General features: G+C 62.5%; 3 protein-coding genes across 3 annotated transcripts; 2 read left to right on the top strand and 1 right to left on the bottom strand.

Moving 5' to 3' along the window:
• The first annotated feature begins 773 nt into the window (after positions 1-773).
• LOC132085724 (chymotrypsin-like elastase family member 1) lies at positions 774-2,631 on the top strand. Its single transcript, XM_059491156.1, has 8 exons — positions 774-813; positions 905-987; positions 1,082-1,182; positions 1,438-1,563; positions 1,649-1,785; positions 2,110-2,255; positions 2,341-2,490; positions 2,614-2,631. Exons 1-8 carry the CDS (start codon positions 774-776, stop codon positions 2,629-2,631), a joined length of 801 nt encoding a protein of 266 aa, XP_059347139.1.
• Positions 2,632-6,867: 4,236 nt separating this feature from the next.
• Positions 6,868-8,662, bottom strand: LOC132085723 (chymotrypsin-like elastase family member 1). The gene is made up of 8 exons (XM_059491155.1): positions 8,623-8,662; positions 8,449-8,531; positions 8,254-8,354; positions 7,873-7,998; positions 7,651-7,787; positions 7,239-7,384; positions 7,004-7,153; positions 6,868-6,885 (listed from the first exon to the last, which is right to left on the bottom strand). Exons 1-8 carry the CDS (start codon positions 8,660-8,662, stop codon positions 6,868-6,870), a joined length of 801 nt encoding a protein of 266 aa, XP_059347138.1.
• A 1,402-nt stretch (positions 8,663-10,064) lies between these two features.
• On the top strand, positions 10,065-16,736 carry BIN2 (bridging integrator 2). Its single transcript, XM_059491317.1, has 11 exons — positions 10,065-10,162; positions 11,508-11,588; positions 11,691-11,745; positions 12,930-13,024; positions 13,116-13,211; positions 13,292-13,399; positions 13,491-13,576; positions 14,653-14,728; positions 15,061-15,143; positions 15,411-16,272; positions 16,547-16,736. Exons 1-11 carry the CDS (start codon positions 10,085-10,087, stop codon positions 16,652-16,654), a joined length of 1,728 nt encoding a protein of 575 aa, XP_059347300.1. The 5' UTR covers positions 10,065-10,084; the 3' UTR covers positions 16,655-16,736.
• Positions 16,737-16,740: the final 4 nt, after the last annotated feature.

Here is a 16,740-nt window from a genome sequence, read left to right as displayed (position 1 = left end):
CTTCTGCCCTTGGTGCTGATAGAGCAAACATGGGATTATCTGGAGATGGTGTTCCTGGGAAGTTCTGTGTTTTCCTTGGAAATAAGTGCAGAACTGCAGCAGGTGCTTTTGATTTCTATCACTTTTTTTGACCTGGTTGACCACATGACTGCTGTGATCCCAAATCAAAGAGCCTGTGCCTTGAGGGCCAATGTTTCTCACCAAAACAATCTCCATTTGGAGTTCAAGGGGTAAAAAATGACAGAGTTTTGGCCAAAACTCTAGGGTTTCTTTCAAGTTGTATCGCTGCTTCCTCCTGCCCCAACCTCATGTCCCAGGGAGGCCGAGCCCGGCCCTGCTCCAGCGCCGGCTGTGCCGGGGGCTTGGGGAGGGGCTGAAGGTCGTGCCCCGTTTGTGCCTCGATTTCCCCATCCCGGTGCCAAAGTGGCTCCATCCGGGTGTTGGATCAGCCCCGGGAGCCATCGCACGAAGCGAGGCCCCGCAGAGCTGCAGCCAAGGCCTGCTGGGGCTGAGAGCGGGACCCAGCGGTGACACGGCTCGGGGACACGGGGACAGCAGGTGCCAGCGCAGGGCAGCGTCTCCCTGGGTTGCAGCGCCCAGGGGGGCTCGGGGTGTCCCTGGGCTGCCCGGGGACCCAGTGTGCTTTGGCACGGGGGCCAAGGCCGCTCGGCGGGGCCGCGGCACCTGCTGCCCTTCCCGCGCCGCCTCCCGCCGCCCCGTTAAAGCGCCCGGGGCCCGGCGCTCGGTCCCACCGCGGACAGCGCTCCACCATGATGCTGCAGCTCGTGCTCCTCGCCGCGCTCGCCCTGTGCGGTGAGTCCCGCCCGGAGCCTCCGGCCTCGGCACCCCCGAAAGCCGCCTGGAGCCGAGCCCGGCGGGACTGACGCCGTCCCTCTGTCCGCAGGGCGCTGCTCCGAGCTGGATCTCGATGGCATGCAGCGGGTGGTCGGCGGCACCGAGGCGCGCTCGCACTCCTGGCCCTCCCAGGTGGGTCGTGCCGGCGTTCCAGGGCCGGGCCCGGGGCTCTGCCCGCGCCGGGACCCCGCGCTCAGCCCCGCGCCGTGTCTCGCCCCCTCCCCAGATCTCCCTGCAGTATTACTCCGGGGGCAGCTGGCACCACACCTGCGGGGGCTCCCTCATCCGCAGGAACTGGGTGATGACCGCTGCCCACTGCGTCAACAAGTGAGCGCCCCGGGGACCCCTCCTTCCCCTCGCCAAACCTCCTTTCCCCCGAAAACCCTTCCGAGCAGAAATTCCGGCTGCCCCAAGCCCCAGAGCAGCCGCCTTTGGGGGGCTTTTGGGCTCCTCCTTTTTGGCCGGGGCCCCGCGGGGCTGCTCCGGGAGCGTCCTGGTCCCGCTCGGAGCCTCCCGGGGCCGCTCCCGCTCGGGCTGCCCGCAGCTCGGCGCTGACGGAGCGTTTGTGCGCCTTGCCGCCAGTAACATGCAGTACCGTGTGGTGGCCGGCGAGCACAACCTCTACAGCAACGACGGCACCGAGCAGGTCTTCAGCGTCAGCAAGATCATCGTCCACCCCTACTACAACGCCAACAACGTGGCCGCAGGGTAACGCCCGCGGGACGGGCACTTGGGGAGAGCCCGGCCCGGGTTTGGGGGCGTCCTTGTAACATCCTCTCCCTCCCGCCCGCAGCTACGACATCGCCCTGTTCCGCCTGAGCAGCTCGGCCACCCTGAACAGCGCCGTGCAGCTGGCCGTGCTGCCCCAGGAGGGCACCGTCCTGCCCAACAACTACCCCTGCTACATCACGGGCTGGGGCCTGACCCGCAGTGAGTGACGGGCTCCCCCCGACCCCAATTGCCCCGGCACGGCCAACGGCGGCAGCCGCGGCAGCGCCCGGAGCCCGGCACGGCCCCGGCAGGCTCCGCTCGGGGCTGCGCTCGGGGCTCGCAGGTGCTCAGAGCCGGCCGGGGCCGTGCCGAGCCTCGGGGGCACGGACGGCGCCGGAGGGGCTCGGGGGCACGGACGGGGCCGTGCCGAGCCTCGGGGGCACGGACGGCGCCGGAGGGGCCGGGCGGGGGCCGCGGGCTCTGCTTTGGCCGGGCCGTTCCCGCGGCTCCGGGCCGGCGCTGACCGGCGCCCGCTCCCCGCAGCCAACGGGCAGCTGTCCAGCGTCCTGCTCCAGGCCCCGCTGCCCGTCGTGGATTACCAGATCTGCTCCAGCGCGTCCTACTGGGGCTACACCGTCAAGAGCACCATGGTGTGCGCCGGCGGCGACGGCGTGCGCTCCGGCTGCCAGGTGCGCCCGCGGCCCCCGCGCTGCCCCCGCCGCCCCCGGCGCTGCTGCCCCCCAGCCCCGGCTCACGCCGCTCCTCGCTCCGCAGGGCGATTCCGGCGGTCCCCTGCACTGCGCCGTCAACGGGCGCTACCAGGTGCACGGCGTCACCAGCTTCGTCTCCAGCCAGGGCTGCAACGTCGCCCGCAAACCCACCGTCTTCACCCGCGTCTCCGCCTACATCTCCTGGATCAACAGCGTAAGGCGGCCGTGCCGTGCCGGGCCGGGCCGGGCCGGGCCGGGCTCAGCCCCGGCGCTCTCGGCGCTCCGCTGCGCCCGCCCCGGCCCCGCGCGGCTCAGCCCGGCCCTTCCTCCCTTCCAGGTCATCGCCCAGAACTGAGCCCAGCGGGACAAGCGCTCGCTGCCCCGAGCCCATGGACATCCCCTCCCCGCCCCGCGCCGCGCTCCGGGCTCCTCGCCCCCGAGCCGGCCTCAATAAAATCTCTCCTCCCTGAAGTCTCTGAGCCTCCGCGCTGCCGCTTCTCTCCTTCCTCCGCCCATCCTTCCTCCTCCCGCCCGCCATCCTCCTCCTCCCCAGCTCCCGCACCGGCCCTTCCCCGCCTCCTCCTCTTCCTCACTCCTCAGGGAACAGCCCTGCGGAGCAGGAGCTGCCTCCGAGCTCTGGGGCAGCCCCGACGTCCGTGGGATGCTGGAAAAGGGCCAAACGCTGCAAATCCCCTTCCCAGCCTCCAAGGCAATCGCCCCTTGGGAGAAAAGGAGGCTCAGGAGGGGCCTTCTGGCTCTGTACAACTCCCTGGCAAGAGGGGACAGCCGGGGAGTCGGGCTCTGCTCCAGGGAACAGAGGGGAGGGAAGAGTCTGAAGTTGTGCCATTAAAGGCTCAGGTTGGACATCAGGACATCCGGACATCTCTGGGCACACGGAGCGTTCGGGGCAGTCCCATCGGGATCTCCCCTGACTCTTGCTCCATTTCTCCTCCCCAAATTCCCTCCTTGGCCATGAGAGGTGTTGGATCTGGGCACTGCCACCCCCTCGTCCCTCAGCTGCGTCCTGGGGCTGTGCCACAACCCTCCAGCCTGGGGACACAACACCAGCACCAACGTGCCCCAAACACCCGATTTGCACCCAAACAGACACTGCTGGGTGGATCCAGCAACCTCTGGGAGTTCCCCTCAGCCCTGGGTCGTGTCCTGCTGAACAAAACACCCACGAGTGACAAGAGAAAACCCCAAAAACCCCCTGGACACATCTGTGTGAGGAGGTGCCCACCTGAGCACCTGATTTTGGGGGTCCTCTCTGTGGAGAGGTGGGTTTTGGGGTGAAGGAGCCCTTTCAGGACCTGGATCTGCGGGGGGTTGAGTTTGAGGGGGGTCCCACGAAGACAGAGATGGGGGCTGAGGACTCCCTGATCCAGGAACATTTGAGGGGCAGGAAGTGTCTGTCTGAGCCCTCAGATTTTGGGGATCCCCTCCATGGGGAGGTGGGGTTGGAGGAGAAGAAGCCCATTCGTGGATTTGGGGGGTCTGAGCTTGGATGGACCCTCAGGGGGGGAAATGGGGGTTCAGGTTCCCCAGCAGAAAAATCTGGGGTGGGCATGAACCCCCAAGTCCCCCGGGCCTGACCTCATCCTCAGACACAGGGGGACCCCCAAAGGGCAGGGTCCCCCACATTTCCTCCATCAGCCCTCACGAGGCCCCAGAACCACCCCCAAAGGTTCAGCACCCCCAGCCCTGGGGGGGCCGTGGGAGCAGTGGCTGTGCCTGGCACTGCTGAAGCCCCCAGGGCTGGGTCCAGTTCTGCCCCTCCCAGCAAGAAAAGCACTGAGGGGCTGCAGCGTGTTCAGAGAAGGGAACAGAGCTGGGGAAGGGGCTGCAGCAGCTGAGGGACCTGGGAAAGGGGCTCAGCCTGGCGAAAAAGAGGCTCAGGGGAGACTTGTGGCTGTGCACAGCTCCTGACAGGAGGGGACAGCCGGGGGGTCAGGCTGTGCTCCAAGGAACAGGGACAGGAGGGGAGGAAAGAGTCTCAAGCTGTGCCAGGAGAGGCTCAGGTTGGACATCGGGTGGAATTTCTTCATGGTGTCTTGGTTTGAAAAGGTTTCTGCTGAGGAAGGCAGGCGCCTCTCCTGAAATGGAAAATGCAAACCCTCTCCCTCCAAATTATTATAATTTTGAAATTAATGGTCTCTCAGGCAAAGATGTGGGAATAGGAATAACAGCTCTTTATTAGGGAAAATTTTAAAAATTAAAAACAGTAATACAAAACAAAAACCAGGGTCAGAGCAGGCCCTGCCCCCTGTGTGCCAGGGTGGTGTCCCAGCCCCATCCCACGGGGGCTCAGCCCTCCTGCAGTGCCAGCTGTGGCTCTGCTGCAGCAGGGATCCTGCACAAGGAGGGAGTTTCCTCTGCAGCTCCAGGGCTGCTGGAGATGGGCCTGGGCTCCCTCTGGCAATGCAGGGGGAAAAGGCTGCTGGGGTGTTCCCAGGGTCAGATTCTATCTAGGTAGGAATGTTTGAAATCTCAGATTGTATCCAGGCTGGAGTGCTTGGCTCCTCCCCTGGGTGGAGCATCTCCCAATGGGATGATGGAATTTTATCAGCCATGCAGGGACACTCACTGGCCCATGAACAGATGATAATTAATAAATAATGCTCATTAACAAAATATATCTCCTGGAGGGAGGATTAGTTGTGGAAGAGATAAAGAAAACTGCACAATGAACAGAAGATAACTGCCCCACCTCTGACAGGTCATAATAAATTACACATCCCCAGACGCATCTTGCCACCTAAGACACACAGACAGGGTGTTTGGCCATTGTCAGGGGCTGCCCAGGGTCGTTTAGGGTGCTCGACCCTGGACGTGCCCAAGGAAGGACTGGATGTGGCGCTCAGGGCTCTGGGCTGGTGATAACGTGGGGATTTGGCACAGCTTGGAGTCACTGGTCTGGGAGGGCTTTTCCCACCTCAGGGATTCTGGGATTCTGTGCTTGGTGAGTCGAGGAACAGCTCCGTTTGTGGGTGAGATGAAGGTTGAGCACCGGGTGCTACAAGAGGCTGTGAGCTGCTGACCCTTTGGAGGTTTTGCTGACCTATCTCATGGCTGCTGCTCAGTTCCAATCACAGTTCTGCTGTCTCTGAGGCCTGCCTTTTGCATCTTTCCCAAACCCCTCTGATTTTATGAATTCCCACAAGTTGGGTGGACACTGGGAGAGACAGGAAGAGACAAAGATTTGGGATTTGCACCCTTGGACTATGAGGGGATGAACCCGAGGGTTCCTCCTCAGAGGCACCAGCTGGGGCTGGGGCTGGGGCTGTGCTGGTGTCACTGCACAGGGAATCAACGTCCTTGTGGAATGGGACATTTGGGATTGAATTGTTGTGGGAAACCAGGGCTGAGACCACAGCCTGCCAAGGGAGGGATTGTGTCCATCTCCTGATGTCGATCAACCTGAGCCTCTCCTGGCACAGCTTGAGACTCTTCCCTCCCCTCCTGTCCCTGTTCCTTGGAGCACAGCCTGACCCCCCGGCTACCCCTCCAGTCAGGAGTTGTGCAGAGCCAAAAGGTCCCCCCTGAGCCTCTTTTTCCCCAGGCTGAGCCCCTTTCCCAGGTCCCTCAGCTGCTGCAGCCCGTCCCCCAGCTCTGTTCCCTTCTCTGAACACGCTGCAGCCACTCGGTGTTTTTCTTGCTGGGAGGGGCAGAACTGGACCCAGCCCTGGGGGCTTCAGCAGTGCCAGGCACAGCCACTGCTTCCGTGGCTTCTCCAGGGCTGGGAGAGCCCTCTTGTCACTCGTGGGTGTTTTGTTCAGCAGGACACGACCCAGGGCTGAGGGGAACTCCCAGAGGTTGCTGGATCCACCCAGCAGTGTCCGTTTGGGTGTAAAGTGGGTGTTTGGGGCACGTTGGTGCTGGTGTTGTGTCCCCAGGCTGGAGGGTTGTGGCACAGCCCCAGGACGCAGCTGAGGGACGAGGGGGTGGCAGTGCCCAGATCCAACACCTCTCATGGCCAAGGAGGGAATTTGGGGAGGAGAAATGGAGCAAGAGTCAGGGGAGATCCCGATGGGACTGCCCCGAACGCTCCGTGTGCCCAGAGATGTCCGGATGTCCTGATGTCCAACCTGAGCCTTTAATGGCACAACTTCAGACTCTTCCCTCCCCTCTGTTCCCTGGAGCAGAGCCCGACTCCCCGGCTGTCCCCTCTTGCCAGGGAGTTGTACAGAGCCAGAAGGCCCCTCCTGAGCCTCCTTTTCTCCCAAGGGGCGATTGCCTTGGAGGCTGGGAAGGGGATTTGCAGCGTTTGGCCCTTTTCCAGCATCCCACGGACGTCGGGGCTGCCCCAGAGCTCGGAGGCAGCTCCTGCTCCGCAGGGCTGTTCCCTGAGGAGTGAGGAAGAGGAGGAGGCGGGGAAGGGCCGGTGCGGGAGCTGGGGAGGAGGAGGATGGCGGGCGGGAGGAGGAAGGATGGGCGGAGGAAGGAGAGAAGCGGCAGCGCGGAGGCTCAGAGACTTCAGGGAGGAGAGATTTTATTGAGGCCGGCTCGGGGGCGAGGAGCCCGGAGCGCGGCGCGGGGCGGGGAGGGGATGTCCATGGGCTCGGGGCAGCGAGCGCTTGTCCCGCTGGGCTCAGTTCTGGGCGATGACCTGGAAGGGAGGAAGGGCCGGGCTGAGCCGCGCGGGGCCGGGGCGGGCGCAGCGGAGCGCCGAGAGCGCCGGGGCTGAGCCCGGCCCGGCCCGGCCCGGCACGGCACGGCCGCCTTACGCTGTTGATCCAGGAGATGTAGGCGGAGACGCGGGTGAAGACGGTGGGTTTGCGGGCGACGTTGCAGCCCTGGCTGGAGACGAAGCTGGTGACGCCGTGCACCTGGTAGCGCCCGTTGACGGCGCAGTGCAGGGGACCGCCGGAATCGCCCTGCGGAGCGAGGAGCGGCGTGAGCCGGGGCTGGGGGGCAGCAGCGCCGGGGGCGGCGGGGGCAGCGCGGGGGCCGCGGGCGCACCTGGCAGCCGGAGCGCACGCCGTCGCCGCCGGCGCACACCATGGTGCTCTTGACGGTGTAGCCCCAGTAGGACGCGCTGGAGCAGATCTGGTAATCCACGACGGGCAGCGGGGCCTGGAGCAGGACGCTGGACAGCTGCCCGTTGGCTGCGGGGAGCGGGCGCCGGTCAGCGCCGGCCCGGAGCCGCGGGAACGGCCCGGCCAAAGCAGAGCCCGCGGCCCCCGCCCGGCCCCTCCGGCGCCGTCCGTGCCCCCGAGGCTCGGCACGGCCCCGGCCGGCTCTGAGCACCTGCGAGCCCCGAGCGCAGCCCCGAGCGGAGCCTGCCGGGGCCGTGCCGGGCTCCGGGCGCTGCCGCGGCTGCCGCCGTTGGCCGTGCCGGGGCAATTGGGGTCGGGGGGAGCCCGTCACTCACTGCGGGTCAGGCCCCAGCCCGTGATGTAGCAGGGGTAGTTGTTGGGCAGGACGGTGCCCTCCTGGGGCAGCACGGCCAGCTGCACGGCGCTGTTCAGGGTGGCCGAGCTGCTCAGGCGGAACAGGGCGATGTCGTAGCTGCGGGCGGGAGGGAGAGGATGTTACAAGGACGCCCCCAAACCCGGGCCGGGCTCTCCCCAAGTGCCCGTCCCGCGGGCGTTACCCTGCGGCCACGTTGTTGGCGTTGTAGTAGGGGTGGACGATGATCTTGCTGACGCTGAAGACCTGCTCGGTGCCGTCGTTGCTGTAGAGGTTGTGCTCGCCGGCCACCACACGGTACTGCATGTTACTGGCGGCAAGGCGCACAAACGCTCCGTCAGCGCCGAGCTGCGGGCAGCCCGAGCGGGAGCGGCCCCGGGAGGCTCCGAGCGGGACCAGGACGCTCCCGGAGCAGCCCCGCGGGGCCCCGGCCAAAAAGGAGGAACCCAAAAGCCCCCCAAGGGCGGCTGCTCTGGGGCTTGGGGCAGCCGGAATTTCTGCTCGGAAGGGTTTTCGGGGGAAAGGAGGTTTGGCGAGGGGAAGGAGGGGTCCCCGGGGCGCTCACTTGTTGACGCAGTGGGCAGCGGTCATCACCCAGTTCCTGCGGATGAGGGAGCCCCCGCAGGTGTGGTGCCAGCTGCCCCCGGAGTAATACTGCAGGGAGATCTGGGGAGGGGGCGAGACACGGCGCGGGGCTGAGCGCGGGGTCCCGGCGCGGGCAGAGCCCCGGGCCCGGCCCTGGAACGCCGGCACGACCCACCTGGGAGGGCCAGGAGTGCGAGCGCGCCTCGGTGCCGCCGACCACCCGCTGCATGCCATCGAGATCCAGCTCGGAGCAGCGCCCTGCGGACAGAGGGACGGCGTCAGTCCCGCCGGGCTCGGCTCCAGGCGGCTTTCGGGGGTGCCGAGGCCGGAGGCTCCGGGCGGGACTCACCGCACAGGGCGAGCGCGGCGAGGAGCACGAGCTGCAGCATCATGGTGGAGCGCTGTCCGCGGTGGGACCGAGCGCCGGGCCCCGGGCGCTTTAACGGGGCGGCGGGAGGCGGCGCGGGAAGGGCAGCAGGTGCCGCGGCCCCGCCGAGCGGCCTTGGCCCCCGTGCCAAAGCACACTGGGTCCCCGGGCAGCCCAGGGACACCCCGAGCCCCCCTGGGCGCTGCAGCCCAGGGAGACGCTGCCCTGCGCTGGCACCTGCTGTCCCCGTGTCCCCGAGCCGTGTCACCGCTGGGTCCCGCTCTCAGCCCCAGCAGGCCTTGGCTGCAGCTCTGCGGGGCCTCGGTTCGTGCGATGGCTCCCGGGGCTGATCCAACACCCGGATGGAGCCACTTTGGCACCGGGATGGGGAAATCGAGGCACAAACGGGACACGACCTTCAGCCCCTCCCCAAGCCCCCGGCACAGCCGGCGCTGGAGCAGGGCCGGGCTCGGCCTCCCTGGGACATGAGGTTGGGGCAGAATGATGCAGAGATAAGGTGTGAAATAAACCCTAGAGTTTTGGCCAAAACTCTGTCATTTTTTACCCCTTGAACTCCAAATGGAGATTGTTTTGGTGAGGAACATTGGTCCTCGAGCCGCAGGCCCTCTGATTTGGGATCACAGCAGTCATGGGGTCAACCAGGTAAAAAAAAGTGATAGAAATGAAAAGCACCTGCTGCAGTCCTGTACTTATTTCCAAGGAAAACACAGACCTTCCCGGGAACACAATTTCCAAGTAATCCCATGTTTGTTCTCTCAGCACCAAGGGCACACAGCAAGGGACAACAGCAATGACTCTGCCCCACACCAGGGACACCCCAAAGCAAAGCTGAGCCCCCAGCTGTGGCACAAAGGACTGCACACTCATTTTGGGCTAAAAAAGTGGGATCTTTGGATTACTGAGATTTTGGGGATTGTCGTGTGTTAGACACACAACTTGTGTGCTATCCAACTCCAGATGTTCCACTTTGTTCCCTGTGGGTCTTTTCCACCTCAGGATATCCATGATTCCATGAGTCTGAACATCTGGGAGCTCTTGGACAACACTCCTGGATTTTGGGGATCTTTGGGGTTGTCCTTTGCAGAACCAACAGGTTTCCTTTATCATTCTTGTGTGTCCCTTCCACCTCTGGTGATTCCGCGACCCGAGAGGTCAGGGACCTTTTGACAACCTTGAACTTTGGGGTTTTGTCGTCAGTGACCTTTTGTCCCGCACAGGGCTGCCCTGATGCTCCTTGTGTTTCCCTCCCAGCCGGATCCCCCATGGCCCCCCGGCCCTGTGGCCTGGCCGGGTTCCAGGAGAGCCTTTTGGGGGTTTGGGGGTTCCGGGGCGCGCAGCGGATGCTGCCTGGCCTCGCCTCCAACTTCCTCCCTCGAAGCCTCCAACGGCAGCTGCGGGGCCGCTCTGGGGCCGCGCCGGGGCCATGGCCGAGGGCAGGGGCGGCAGCGCCGGGCTCTTCGCCAGGCAGGTCCAGAAACGCTTCAGCCGCGCCCAGGAGAAGGTACGGAGGTGTCACCCACCCCACATCCCACCTGTGCCAGGGTCTGTCCTTCTGTCCCCCCTCAGCAATCCCGGGGTGGCCCAAAGGGCACAGCTCAGCACCTTTGGGTGCTCACAGGGTGGGAGTTTGGGGGTTTCTGGGTCAGTGTCATCGTTACTCCAAGGGTTTGGGGGATGGCATCTCCCAAAGCTCCCCGAGACACTTTGGCTTCTCTAATGGTGGGGGGTTCTCCACCCAAAACACCCTGCAGGGGTTATGGGGGGCTGTGGGGTGGTGGCACAGGGTCCCTGGGCTGGCTGGCACCGGGGGTGCCCAGCAGGGCCCAGAGTGGCCGGGGGTCCCAGGAAAGTTGGACAGATCAGCACAGGAAGCGAGGGGGAAGGGCTGCGGAAACGGCACAAGCGGGACAATTCTCACTGCTCTGGGGGGGCCTCTTTCCTTTCCTATCTCCTAAAAGTAGCTGTGACTCCCCTTTTGGGGGTGACACAAAGACCCCTTTCAAACCCTCACCCACCCAGGTTTCCTGGCCGGGGCTCGGTGCTAAATTTGGCTTTCCCACGGCTCAATCATCCCGGGCCAGGCTCCGGCTGCTTCCTGCACGCTGCAAATCTCCCTCCCAGCCGGTCCTGGCCTGTTCCCAGGGGACCCAACCTCTTCCTGGACATCCCAAATCTCCCTCTGACCCAGCCCCAGCCTCTTCCTGGACACCCCAAAGCTCCTCACTCCCAGCCCTGGCTCTTCCTGTGGGGTTCAAGCTGTTTGTGGGCACCCAAAAAGTCTCTCCTGCCTGGCCCAGGCTCTTCTGGGGGGTTCAACCTCTTCCTGGACACCTTGAATTTCTCCTCATCTGGCTTCAGTCATTTTCCAGAGGGTCACCCTCTTCCTGGACATCCCAAAACTCCTTCATGCCTGGACCCAGCCTCTTCCCAGGGGAGCTCAATCTCTTCCTGGGCACCCCAAAGCTGCCCCAGTCCAGACTCAGCCTCTTCCCAGGAGGTTCAGCCTGGACACCCCAAATCTCCCCCATTCAGAGCAGCCTCTCAGCTCTCCTTCAGCCTCCTCATCCTCCTCATGGTGTCTCCTGTGCCCCACAGCCGGGGCTCGGGGTGTTTTGGGGTGCACAGGACTGCACCCACAGGGTTTAGGGGCAGACGCAGATTGGCACCCAACAATTCACCATTTTCCTGAAAGAAATAAAAGCACTGAGGAACACAGTGAGATTTTGCATTTCCACATCAATCCTGCCCCGCTGGCTCCTCGGCCCCCCCTCAGGGGGGTTTTGGGGGGTACAGCCCGGTGTCCTCGGGGTCTGGCAGGGGCCTCTCCCCCTCTCTCCCCATCACAGGTTTTGCAAAAATTGGGCAAAACGGTGGAAACCAAAGATGAGCAGTTCGAGCAGAGCGCCTACAACTTCCAGCTGCAGCAGGTGACAGGGGGACACTGGGGACATCGGGGACACCGGGGACACTGGGGACATGTCCTGATCCCCCTGATCCCCCTGATCCCCCCTCACTGCCCTGCTTTGCAGAACGAGGGTCACAAACTCTACAAGGAGCTCAAGGGGTTCGTGGGAGCCGTGAGAGGTGAGGAGCAGAGCCGGGACAGCCCCGGGAGAGCCGGGAACAGGGAGGGACCCGGGGCGGGACCGGGATAATAAATCAGGAATAGCAGAGGAAATAAATCATGCTACAATAAATGGATTATTCATTAAAAATCGGTATTAAATCAAAAGAAAGAATAAATAAAAAGAAATATTGAGAATAAATAGATTGTAAGCTATGAATGGATAATAAAGAGAAAATAGTTAATAAAAATACTAAATGTAGGATAATATATAACATATTATAAATGAGATAGATATTATGTATCTTACTATATCTTACATATATTACATATGCAATATAAATTTTTATATCTCATTATTTATTAAATACATATGGGATAATAAAGAGATAAACATGATAGAGAGAAAAATAATAGAGAGATAATGAAGAGATAAAAATAATAGATATTAAAACTATATTAAATATAAAATAATAATATTAATAATAAATAATAATATTAATAATAAATAATAATATATTAATAAAGAAATACCATTTACTAATAAATGCTATTAATATAATAGTATTAGTAATAAATAAATGCTATTACTATTCATAATATTAGATAATAATATAACGATGTTGTATTAAATATTATTAATAATGTTAATAAAATAATAATAAATACTGTATGTGGAATAGTTGATAATAAATATATATGGGATATATGTTATATATAATATATTAAATAGAATAACGGATAATGCCTATGTTATATATTGTGTATATATGGGATGATAGAGACAATAAATAATTTATAATAACACACCCGGGCTAATAAACACCAACGGACAGCAGTGAATAAATTATTAAACATCAGGACTAAATGACAATGACAATGATAATGATAATGATCGTGATAATGATAATGACAATGATAATGATAATGACAATGATCACATCATGATAGTGATAGTGATAATATTAATATAGTAATGATAATGATAATGACAATGACAATGATAACGATAATGATAACTACAATGATAGTGATATCATAATTATAATAATGATAATGACAATTATAATGACAATGATAATAATTATGATTATCGTGATAGTGATAGTGACAATGATCATGATAATGATAACGATAATGATGGTGATAATATAATTATAATAATGACAATGATAAGGGTCATGCCGGGTGTCTGTGCCCGCAGTGATGCACGAGAGCTCCCGCAGAGTGGCCGAGACGCTGCAGGACATTTACAGCCCTGAGTGGGACGGGCACGAGGAGCTCCGGGCCATCGCCGACGTGAGCCCCGGGTGTCCCCAGGGTCCCCTTGAAGCCCGGGGGGGCTGGAGGGTCGCGGCTGTCACTGCTGTCCCTGTCCCTGTCCCCCCAGAGCAATGACCTCCTGTGGGAGGACTACGAGGCCAAGTTGGTGGACCAAGCCCTGCGGCTCATGGAGAATTACCTGGCTCAGTTCGGCGACTTCAAGGTGCCTCCTTGTGCTGTCGGGCGGGGTTGGGGACAGGGGGGGCACGGGGGGGTCCTGGCTCACCTGTCCCCCCCCCACAGGAGCGCATCGCCAAGCGGGGCCGAAAGCTCGTGGACTACGACAGCGCCCGGCACCACCTGGAGGCTCTGCAGAGCGCCAAGAAAAAGGACGAGGCCAAAATCGCCAAGGTTGGCACTCCCCGGGACAGCTCCCGCTTGGGGATGGGGACAGTCCCCCGGCCGTGGGGACAACGCCACGACCCCCCCGTCCCTCCCCCAGGCCGAGGAGGAGTTCAATAGAGCCCAGGCGGTGTTTGAGGAGCTGAACAGGGACCTGCGGGAGGAGCTGCCGGTCCTGTACGGCAGGTACGGGCTGTCACGGGCCTGGGGACACCGCGGGGGCTCGGGGACCTGCGGGGGGCTGGGGGACACTGCGGGGATTTGGGAACATGGCAGGGATGGAGGTCACTATGGGGGGTGTCAGGGTGGGGATGTCATCGCGCTGGGGGACACCGCAAGGGCTTGGGGACATCACGGACTGAGGGGTGGGGGACACCGTGGGGCCTGGGGAAATTGTGGGACTGGAGGACACAGAGAGGATGGGGGACATGTGCGGCAGGGGCACATGGCAGGGATGGGGGACATTGTAGGGCTTGGGGACACCGCAAGGTCTTGGGGACATCACGGACCAGGGGGTGGAGGACATCGTGGGGCTGGGAGGACATCGTGGGGCTGGAGGTCACCTTGGGGAGTGTCAGGGTGGGGCTATCATCGGGCTGGGGGACACCGCGATGTCCCCAAATACTGGCTGGGGATATCATGGGGCTGGGAGGACATGGCAGGGGCTGGGGGACACAACAGGGATGGGGGGACATCACAGGGATGGAGGTCACCGTGGAGGGTGTCAGGCTGGGGATATCATGGGGCTGGGGGACACCACAAGGGCTTGGGGACATCACGGACCAAAGAGGTGGGGGACATGGTGGGGCTGGGGGAAATTGTGGGGCTGGGGGACATGGCAGAGACAGGGGGACATTGTGGGATCGGGGGGACACAGAGAGGATGGGGGACATCGTGGGGCTGGGGGACACGGGCTGGGCATTGGTGCCATCATGTGGGTGAGGTCCCCCCATGCAGGGAAGAACTTGCGTGGGTCTCTCCTCAAAGTCCGCCCTGGGACACATCAGGGGTCCTGGGGGACATCGCCCACGGGGCCCTGTGACAGTGGGAGGTGGCAGCTCCGTGGCGTCCATGGAGTGGCCCTGAGGGGACATTCCCGTTCCGTGTGGGGCCCACAGAGTTGGGAACTCAGCGGGGTGGGTGGATGGGTGAGGGGTGGCTGAGCACCCCAGACCCCTCTGGTGTCCCCTCCCATGTCCCCTCCAGTGTCCCCTCCGTGGGACACCGTGGGTCACCCCCAGACCCCTCCCTGTCCCCCGCAGCCGCCTCGCCTGTTACGTCACCGTTTTCCAGAACATCTCCAACCTCCGTGACGTCTTCTACAAAGAGATGAGCAAGGTGGGGAAGGCACCCCAAAACACCTCCCCGGCCCCCCGACATCCCCAGGTGTCCCCAGGTGTCCCCAGGTGTCCCCAGGTGTCCCCGGGTGTCCCCAGGTGTCCCCAGCTGTCCCCAGGTGTCCCCGGGTGTCCCCAGGTGTCCCCAGGTGTCCATGCCTGTGCTGTTCCCCACCCCTCCGGAGTCCTTGCTCCTCATTTCATTCATTCATTCAGAGCAGCCCGAGGGCGTTCGGGGTGTCCCCAGGTCTTGGGGGCCCTGCTGAGCCCACGGGTGATGGGGAGCACATGGGGGGCACCCCCTGAAGTGTTTCTGTGTCCCCCCCTCCCCAGCTCAACCGGGACCTGTACGAGGTGATGAGCAAGCTGGAGAAGCAGCACTCGAGCAAGGTGTTCATCATCAAAGGTGTCCCCAGGTAACCCCCGGGGAGATGAGGGGACGGGGGGGGGGGGGGGGGGTTAAGGGGACATTTCGCCCCCCAGCGCCCACAAATGCGATGGAGGCTCCGGTCCCACAGTCCTGGGGTGGGCGTGCGCCTGCCAATGATGGACTGGAGGTGCTTCTCGGTGGGCCTGGGGCATTATCGGGGTCCTGCTGGGTGGGGAAGCGCCCCCTGCAAGCTGGGACGGTGACACCCCAAGGATGAACCCCAAGCTGAACCCCTCTGTCCCCCCGCCCCCAGCAATCGCCGCTCTCTGGTCATCTCCGCCCCCGTGAGCCCCCCGGCCATGTTCCCCTGCCCGGACAAGGCGCCCGTGCTGGACGCGGAGGTGACACCGGGGTCCCCCGGCGGGGACAGCGCCGCCACCGACACCGACACCGACAGCGCCACCCCCGCGGAGCCGGGGGCCGTGTCCCCCGGGCCCCCCCCGGCTTCGCCCGCCAGCGGCGGCTCCCTGGACACGGCCTCGGTGTCCAGCGAGGAGAGCGCGGAGCAGGCGACAGCGGTGACAGGGTCCGTGTCCAGCGAGGGGACCCCGGAGGAGGTGACAGTGGCGACAGGGTCGGTGTCCAGCGAGGGGACCCCGGAGCCCGGTCCCGGCCGCGACAGCGAGACCCCGGAGCAGGCGACAGCCGTGACAGGGTCGGCGTCCATCAAGGAGCCCCCAGAGGAGGTGACAGCGGTGACAGGGTCGGTGTCCCCCGAGGAGCCCCCGGAGCCCATCTCCGACCCCGACTCTCTGTCCCCTGGTCCGGAGCCACCGGCGACAGCCGCGGAGCCGGGGGGTGACAGCGGGGCGCGGGGAGGGGTCGAGGGCATCGCCACCTCCCTGGCGTCACTGATTTTATCCGAGGCCATCGCCCAGGCCGCTGGCACGCTGTCAGCAGCGCCGGGGACAGCGGCGGGCACGGCAGGGGACGGCGCGGCCACCAGCGCCGAGGGTCCGGCGCGGCCCGCCGTGTCGCCGTCCCCAGCCGCAGCTGTCCCCTGCCGTGTCCCCGGCCCCGCGGCGTGTCCCCGGGAGCCGTGCCAGCTCGGCGGAGAGCGGGGACAGCGCGGGGACACCGGGGACAGCGCGGAGGCGGCGGATGCCGAGCCAGAGGTGAGCAGGACTCAGGGGGAAAAGTTCTGGGGGACGCCGGGGTGGGAGCGAGGAACGCACCCAGGGCTGGGGACACCCGGGAGGGATGTGGGGACACGGGGACAAAGCCAGCCCGTGGGACACCCTGTGCCGCAGGTGGGGCCGGACCTGCCCCTCCCCGGAGCCCCCCTGGACCCCCAGCCCAGGCGGGTGCCACGGGCGGGGGGCTCGGTTAATTTTGGGTGAGATTCAACAGAACCACGAGGTGCCAGCGCCACCTCCGTGTCTCTCCCAGGGCTGTTCCGGGACACCGGAGCAGGACACGAGCCAGGACACGAGCCGGGACCCCTCAGGTGCTGCAGAGCCCCCCCAGGATCCCCCCGAGTTCCTCAGCGCCCTCTGATCCCAGGGAAATGCGGCTTCTTCCCCAGATTCATTTCTCAGAATGTATTTCCCAGCCCCCACCCGGTCCGAAATAAAGATGGAAAA

Source organism: Ammospiza nelsoni, chromosome 32 (assembly GCF_027579445.1).
Source record: "Ammospiza nelsoni isolate bAmmNel1 chromosome 32, bAmmNel1.pri, whole genome shotgun sequence".
In the NCBI taxonomy this organism is placed as follows: domain Eukaryota; kingdom Metazoa; phylum Chordata; class Aves; order Passeriformes; family Passerellidae; genus Ammospiza; species Ammospiza nelsoni.
This window is presented reverse-complemented; position numbering and strand designations above follow the sequence as displayed.